Source organism: Apodemus sylvaticus, chromosome 7 (assembly GCF_947179515.1).
Source record: "Apodemus sylvaticus chromosome 7, mApoSyl1.1, whole genome shotgun sequence".
Lineage (NCBI taxonomy): Eukaryota > Metazoa > Chordata > Mammalia > Rodentia > Muridae > Apodemus > Apodemus sylvaticus.
Window position 1 is genome coordinate 89583147 of NC_067478.1, and position 9083 is coordinate 89592229.

The window sequence follows — 9083 nt, forward strand, 5'->3', positions numbered from 1 at the left end:
ATTGCTCTTTCTAACTCTGTGAAGAATTGAGTTGGGATTTTGATGGGTATTGCATTGAATCTGTATAGTGCTTTAGGCAAAATGGCCATTTTAACTATATTGATTCTACCGATCCATGAGCATGGGAGGTTTTCCCATTTTTTGAGGTCTTCTTCCATTTCCTTCTTCAGAGTCTTGAAGTTCTTGCCATACAGATCTTTCGCATGTTTGGTAAGAGTCACCCCAAGATACTTTATACTGTTTGTGGCTATTGTGAAGGGGGTCATTTCCCTAATTTCTTTCTCAGCCTGCTTATCCTTTGAGTATAGGAAGGCCACTGATTTGCTTGAGTTGATTTTGTAACCTGCCACTTTGCTGAAGTTGTTTATCAGCTGTAGGAGCTCTCTAGTGGAGTTCTTTGGGTCACTTAGGTAGACGATCATGTCATCTGCAAATAATGATAGTTTGACTTCCTCCTTTCCAATTTGTATCCCTTTGACCTCCTTATGTTGTCGAATTGCCCGAGCTAGTAAGAGGAGGTCTCTCTTACCTGGCCAGTATATTGGAGGCGAATATTCACAATATTTGTAGAGAGTTTCTGATTATTAGCCATGCAACTTGTGAAGGATGCTATATATAAAGTGTTACTGACAACTGGTCATGCAAATATTCTCAGAAGCAATTAACCTATGGATAGTCACATGTGTGAAAGAATGCTTGAGAATAATGCCAAAAAGAGAGTCTCCCTTTTCTCTTTGCTAGCATTTCTAGAAATTGTAGCTTCATGAAGTTACAGAAGACCTTACCTTAGAGTTTATTAACAGTTTTTCCAGGTACTTTCAAATAGTTTATAAACATAATATCAATGTTCATTTATGTTTACATTGCTGTTTTTAAACTAAGTATGCTTTACATTTTGCAGGTAACTATAAAACACATTGGATGAATTATCTTCATTAGTTTAGCTAAGAAGAACCAAATTCAGGACTCCTGTCAATTGTCATAAGTTTTCATACAATATTTTCCTATTGTGCCATAGAGGGTAATGAATAGGAAAAGTAGGTTACTTAAACATATCACCAAGGTTCAACACACACATGTTCTCTGGATATAAACTCCTGTAAAGAACTGTCTAACTTGAGAATATTTGACCATGTCTCTTAATTTCTGCTTTAGCATAGAAGATAAGACAATCATTTATATTCATGAATCATTCCTTCTAAAAAACTGTGTAGATTGACTCTCCAATATGAATTTACAGTAATGGATGCTTTTATGGAGATTTTGTTTTGCTTATCAGAAGAATGCATTGTTCTGCTTCTCAAAGCATACTCACAGCTCTTAGTAGAAAAAAATTCTTAATAGACATTGAGGACCAGACTGCTGTCTTTTAATCTTTGTGAGTTCAAAAATCCTCAAAGCTATGAAGAACCTTTCAGTAGTGACTGAGTTTATCCTGATGGGAATCCCCAACACAGAGGGTCTGGAGACCATGCTCTTTGTCCTGTTTTTGTCTTTCTACATCTTCACTCTAGTGGGGAACTTGCTCATACTCCTTGCAATTGTCTTCTCCACTCGGCTTCACACACCCATGTACTTCTTCCTGTGTCAGCTGTCAGTGTGCGACATATTTTTCCCTTCTGTGAGTTCTCCAAAGATGCTATTCTACCTCTCAGGAAATACTCCAGCCATCTCCTATGCAGGTTGTGTGTCCCAGCTCTTCTTCTACCATTTCCTGGGTGGTACTGAGTGTTTCCTGTACACAGTGATGGCCTATGATCGTTTTGTTGCTATATGCTACCCTCTACGCTATTCAGTCATCATGAGCCATAGAGTGTGTGCCATCCTGGCCATGGGGACATCAGTTTTCGGCTGTATTCATTCCACCTTTCTAACTACTCTCACCTTCCAGTTGCCCTACTGTGGTCCCAAAGATGTGAACTATTACTTCTGTGATATTCCTGTGGTGATGAAGCTGGCTTGTGCAGACACATCGACACTGGAGATGGTGGGGTTCATCAGTGTGGGCCTCATGCCCCTCAGTTGCTTCTTCTTCATCCTCACCTCCTACAGCTGTATAGTTCACTCCATCTTACAGATCCGCTCCACTGAGGGTCGACACAGAGCCTTCTCCACCTGCAGTGCCCACTTTACTGCCATCTTGCTCTTTTACATGCCAGTGATTTTCATTTATCTAAGGCCCACACCAAGTCCTTGGTTAGATGCAACTGTTCAAGTCCTGAACAACCTGGTCACTCCTATGCTAAATCCATTGATCTACAGCCTCAGGAATAAGGAGGTGAAATCATCTCTGTGGACTGTCTTGCATCCACTGTGTTTCCTTCCCAAACATTTGTAAAGAAAATCAGTAGAGAATACTTAAGTTCCTTTCAGTGCTAATGTAATAGATTCATTTGTTACTCTGAACTACTTGTATTTAAGAACACTCATATAATTACTATCTTAAATTTATAATATTACAGACTAAGATTTGACATCTAAAGAATAAGTGGTAGATGCAGCTGCCTGGTCCAGTTGTCTGACTCAGACTGACGTGTCCTCTCATGTGAAACCCCCAGCAGATGAGAGTGGAGCAGTCCTTCTGTAGGCAGAACAATGGGCATGCTAATTGCCCACCATTATTTTCATCCTGTTTTCTGCTTATTTCTTTGCATGATGGTTGGACCAAATGCTTCTGAGACCTTATTTTCATTGTCCTATCTTATACCTCTTCCTATTTTTATTCTCCTTAGTGTTTTATCATCTTGGCTGAAATGATATGCCCATAGAATATCTGCATTGACTAATCTATCAATTTATTCACCTAAGGAATATTGAAGTTTGAGAGACATAATCTTAATTTTCAAATATTATTCAGTCACATTCAAACAATGATACGGCATAAAGAACAGGGCTTGAGTGGATGGTTGAACAGACCTAGTAGTAGAATCCTAGATTCAATATTAATAATCCTTGATATTGGACAGTGTCACTTATACTTTCTTCTTTCCAGCTTAGACCTACTTGGACACAGATATTGACTTGGGTTTATCTTCCAGCACATTTTGGTTTTGTTTTCAGTTGAGATGAATTACAAGTGAGAAATCTTCTATTTCATTCAAGCATGAAATTTTGATAACTGAACTTATTATCCACTTAATTATATGCTGTGAAGTTCTTCCTTACAATGGTATAGAATATGTTTCATTCATATCTAACCATTTTAATCTTCACAGAGTCTGCATTTTCATGGATCTAGTATCTATCCTATAGCTGCTCAGACAATCACATCAATCTATGAGAATAAAACATGACCTTTTTTAAAAGGTCAGTTACATGTCAATTGATGAGTGACTCTGTAATTAACAAGAGAATGAAAAGATGAAGAAGTCCCAAGTGTCTAAAAACTGTGGGAGCCTATTGGAAAAACTAGCAATTAAGGCAATAGCTAGAGCAGGCCTGAATTAATGCAGTTGCCAAAGATGGACGAATGCAAACAACATATCTGGTCCCAAGACTGTCTCTCACTGTGTTTATCTGTTCACTTGTAGGTGAAAAATGGCTGAGGAGTATGTTCCAGGGAGATGCAAGGCTTATGGATAGTAAGAAGCAACATTTTGTGTTAGTGTCACCTAAGTGGTTGTCATTTAGGAAGGAATGTTTTGGCCTGAATATAAAATTCGTTACAACTTTTCTTTGCAGTGTTCATATCCACCAGAGTTTGTTCTTCTTGGACCAGAGGGAATAGGTTGTAAACATGTCTATCTCCTTGAACAAATGAATCCCTCACCTCATCTCAGTTAGTATGATGGAAACTGATAGCTTTAATTTCTTCAAATATAGTGTGGTTCATCCTTTATCAAAGGAGGAATTCAGAAGGCCAGGCTGAACTGGGGAATATGGTGGCCAATGTTCAGTTTGATAGTGACATGAATTTATGAATTCTGCTTTGTGAAAAAGAAAAGGAAATAGTATATTAAAAAAATATTTTCCAGTATCAACAAGGCACATTCAAGAGTGCTTTGTCCAGATGCTAAGATCAAATCAAAATTTACATCATTGAACAAAAGACCATAGCACTGAATATTAAATCAGAGATTCAAAGATCATTGTTGATTGGGATGAGCTACAGGAACAATGTTTTCTGACACATTAGCTTCCAGTGTTATACAAATGACTTCCAGCTCCTGACAACAGGACTATTATAGGGTCATTAAAAACTCTTCTGTTCAATGAAGCAGGTTCTGTAGTCTGTCTCAGCACACTCCAGTCATACTTCTACACCCCTCACTAAATATATTAGAAAACTATGTGCACTTGGAATTTGATCTATGTGCTTTGCTTCAGTTACAATCTACAGAGAGAAAAACTAGAGTGTGGACAAATTTGGAACCAATAGCACAATCATTAGAGACAAATCCCTATGAAGACAACACTTTCTCAAAGGGAAATAATTAGTGTTACTAGCCTGAATAACTCCAGCCAAACCAAATGACGAAAAGGAAAAAAAAACATTTTGCTTAATTCTTGGAAATGCTTCTTAATGTTCTTCATCTATAGTAAGAAAACAAATCAACAATATAAAAACTATACCATAGGTCTAAATTTCATTCTTTTTTCTTATTCAAAGTAACCCTGTTGTGGAGGGGCTAAAATGATTTTCTCTTTCATATACTGTTGATCTTACTTAAACATGCAAACACACAGGTATACACATACATTCTTATTAGGTGTATCTAATTATTTATTTCAATGATATATACATATAACATAATTTGAATGTTTCAGTTATGGTCATTCATTCATCAATTTATTCATTTGAAAAACCTTTATCAGAAAGTTATTAAGTCATTTGCCTATGCCTGTTACTACAGTGAATAAAACAATCTTGATCCATTACCATATGGAGATTTCCACTGCATAGAAAAGAATGAATGTTTGGTACCAACAATATTCAGGCCTTGCCAGATATGGTGATGTATGGAGTTCTTCATCAATATCCACCAGTTACTTTATATTGATATATTCTATTTTCCTCTCTAGAAAGTCCCCACTCATAGCCTTTTACTAATTTAATCACATACATCATGTATCCATATCTAAAGAATCAAGGATAACATGCATACCTGGAGAAAACATGAGACATTCTTCTTTCTGTGTCTGGATTACCTCACACTGAATTATTTTTTCCAACTCTTTCTCACATCTATGAAATTTGTAACATTTTAACATCTGAATTATATTCCATTGCATAAATATACCATAATTTATTGTTCATTATGCATCCAATTATGGAATGCTAGGTTGTTTCCATTTCTTGCTATGGTTAATAAGGCAGCAATGAAAATAGACGAATAAGTGTCTCTGTAGCAGGATTCAGCCTTTTATTTGTATTCCTAAGAATACTATTGCTGAATCATGTGAAAGATCTATTACTAGATTTTGAGCATGGTTTCTATAGTGACTCAGTCCATAATTAAAAACAAAAAGTAATTCTAGTTTCTTATCTCCCCTATATAGTTATACATTTGCAACTGTGACATTGCAAGTCACAGTTTAGAGGGTAGCTTAATTATTTGTTTTTAGCATTTTAAAATATATAAGTGAGATACTGTAGCTTTCCTCATTAAATATATCACTGAGAATTCAGGAAGGACACTAAGACATCAGACCTTAAAACTAGGTATTCTGGATTGTTACTTGACGCAACATCAAAATCTGGGAAGAAGGAATCTTAGTTGAGAAATATCTTTATAAGTTTGGTCTGTAGGCAAGTCTGTTATTGTCTAGATTAATGAGTTATGTGGGTTGGACCAGCCCATTGTGAGTGGTACCACCCTTAGGCAGATGATTCTGGGTTGTTGCATTACTCCAAGGTTATTAGTTTTTAATTAATTTACTATAAGTCTGTGGAATCATTAGTTTAACTTTAAAAATTATTTATTCCCTCTTTTATTGAATATATTCTTTATTAACACTTCAAGTGATTTCCCCTTTCCTGCTTCCCCCTCCCCAAAAGTCCCATAAGCCCTCTTCCCTCCCCCTGTTTCCCAATCAACCCCTTCCTGCTTCCCTGTCCTGGAAATCCCCTACACTGCTACAATGAGCCTTTCCAGGACCAGGGGCCTCTCTGTCCTTCTTCTTGGACATCATTTGATATGTGAATTGTGTCTTGGATATTCTGAGCTTCTGGGCTAATATCTACTTTTCAGTGAATGCATACCATGTGTGTTCTTTTGTGATTGGGTTGCCTTACTTAGGATGATATTTTCCAGTTTCACCATTTGCCTAAGAATTTCATTAACTCATTGTTTTTGATTGCTGAGTAGTATTCCACAGCATAAATATACCAGATTTCTGTCTCCATTCCTCTGTTGAAGGTCATCTGAGTTCTTCCCAGCTTCTGGCTATTAGAAATAAGGCTGCTATGAACAGAGTGGAACATGTGTCCTTATTACATGCTGGGGAATCCTCTGGGTATATGCCCAGGAGTGGTATAACAGGGTACTCCCATAGTATCATGCCTGGTTTTCTGAGGAAGTGCCAGACTGATTTCCAGAGTGCTTGTACTAGCTTGCAATCCCACCAGCAGTGGAGGAGTGTTCCTCTTTCTCCACATCCTTGCCAAAACCTGCTCTCTCTTGAGTTTTTTTTTTTTCTTTTTTTTTTTTATTATTCGATATAATTTATTTACATTTCAAATGATTTCCCCTTTTCTAGCCCCCCCACTCCCCGAAAGTCCCGCAAGCCCCCTTCTCTTCCCCTGTCCTCCCACCCACCCCTTCCCACTTCCCCGTTCTGGTTTTGCTGAATACTGTTTCACTGAGTCTTTCCAGAACCAGGGGCCACTCCTCCTTTCTTCTTGTACCTCATTTGATGTGTGGATTATGTTTTGGGTATTCCAGTTTTCTAGGTTAATATCCACTTATTAGTGAGTGCATACCATGATTCACCTTTTGAGTCTGGGTTACCTCACTTAGTATGATATTCTCTAGCTCCATCCATTTGCCTAAGAATTTCATGAATTCATTGTTTCTAATGGCTGAATAGTACTCCATTGTGTAGATATACCACATTTTTTGCATCCACTCTTCTGTTGAGGGATACCTGGGTTCTTTCCAGCATCTGGCAATTACAAATAGGGCTGCTATGAACATAGTAGAACATGTATCCTTATTACATGGTGGGGAGTCTTCTGGGTATATGCCCAGGAGTGGTATAGCAGGATCTTCTGGAAGTAAGGTGCCCAGTTTTCGGAGGAACCGCCAGACTGATTTCCAGAGTGGTTGTACCAATTTGCAACCCCACCAGCAGTGGAGGAGTGTTCCTCTTTCTCCACACCCTCTCCAACACCTGCTGTCTCCTGAATTTTTAATCTTAGCCATTCTGACTGGTGTAAGATGAAATCTTAGGGTTGTTTTGATTTGCATTTCCCTAATGACTAATGAAGTTGAGCATTTTTTAAGATGCTTCTCCGCCATCCGAAGTTCTTCAGGTGAGAATTCTTTGTTTAACTCTGTACCCCATTTTTTAATAGGGTTGTTTGGTTTTCTGGAGTCTAACTTCTTGAGTTCTTTATATATATTGGATATTAGCCCTCTATCTGATGTAGGATTGGTGAAGATCTTTTCCCAATTTGTTGGTTGCCGATTTGTCCTCTTGATGGTGTCCTTTGCCTTACAGAAACTTTGTAATTTTATGAGGTCCCATTTGTCAATTCTTGCTCTTAGAGCATACGCTATTGGTGTTCTGTTCAGAAACTTTCTCCCTGTACCGATGTCCTCAAGGGTCTTCCCCAGTTTTTTTTCTATTAGCTTCAGAGTGTCTGGCTTTATGTGGAGGTCCTTGATCCATTTGGATTTGAGCTTAGTACAAGGAGACAAGGATGGATCAATTCGCATTCTTCTGCATGCTGACCTCCAGTTGAACCAGCACCATTTGTTGAAAAGGCTATCTTTTTTCCATTGGATGTTTTCAGCCTCTTTGTCGAGGATCAAGTGGCCATAGGTGTGTGGGTTCATTTCTGGATCTTCAATCCTGTTCCATTGATCCTCCTGTCTGTCACTGTACCAATACCATGCAGTTTTTAACACTATTGCTCTGTAGTATTGCTTGAGGTCAGGGATACTGATTCCCCCAGATTTCCTTTTGTTGCTGAGAATAGTTTTAGCTATCCTGGGTTTTTTGTTGTTCCAGATGAATTTGATAATTGCTCTTTCTAGCTCTGTGAAGAATTGAGTTGGGATTTTGATGGGTATTGCATTGAATCTGTATAGTGCTTTAGGCAAAATGGCCATTTTAACTATATTGATTCTGCCGATCCATGAGCATGGGAGGTTTTCCCATTTTTTGAGGTCTTCTTCCATTTCCTTCTTCAGAGTCTTGAAGTTCTTGTCATACAGATCTTTCACATGTTTGGTAAGAGTCACCCCAAGATACTTTATACTGTTTGTGGCTATTGTGAAGGGGGTCATTTCCCTAATTTCTTTCTCAGCCTGCTTATCCTTTGAGTATAGGAAGGCCACTGATTTGCTTGAGTTGACTTTATAACCTGCCACTTTGCTGAAGTTGTTTATCAGCTGTAGGAGCTCTCTAGTGGAGTTCTTTGGGTCACTTAGGTAGACGATCATGTCGTCTGCAAATAATGATAGTTTGACTTCTTCCTTTCCAATTTGTATCCCTTTGACCTCCTTATGTTGTCGAATTGCCCGAGCTAGTACCTCAAGTACAATATTGAAAAGATAAGGAGAAAGGGGGCAGCCTTGTCTGGTCCCTGATTTCAGTGGGATTGCTTCAAGTTTCTCTCCATTTAGTTTGATGCTGGCTACCGGTTTGCTGTATATTGCTTTTACTATGTTTAGGTATGGGCCTTGAATTCCTGTTCTCTCCAAGACTTTAAGCATGAAGGGATGCTGAATTTTGTCAAATGCTTTTTCAGCATCCAATGAAATGACCATGTGGTTTTGTTCTTTGAGTTTGTTTATGTAGTGGATTGTATTGATGGATTTCCGTATATTGAACCAACCCTGCATTCCTGGGATAAAGCCTACTTGATCATGGTGGATGATCGTTTTGATGTGTTCTTGGATTCGGTTGGCAAGAAT

At 38.2% G+C, this 9083-nt stretch overlaps 1 protein-coding gene across 1 annotated transcript; it reads left to right on the forward strand.

Moving 5' to 3' along the window:
* The first annotated feature begins 1402 nt into the window (after nt 1-1402).
* On the forward strand, nt 1403-2338 carry LOC127689959 (olfactory receptor 149). The gene has a single exon (XM_052189531.1). The coding sequence runs from the start codon at nt 1403-1405 to the stop codon at nt 2336-2338; it is 936 nt and encodes a 311-aa protein (XP_052045491.1).
* The last annotated feature ends 6745 nt before the right edge of the window (nt 2339-9083 follow it).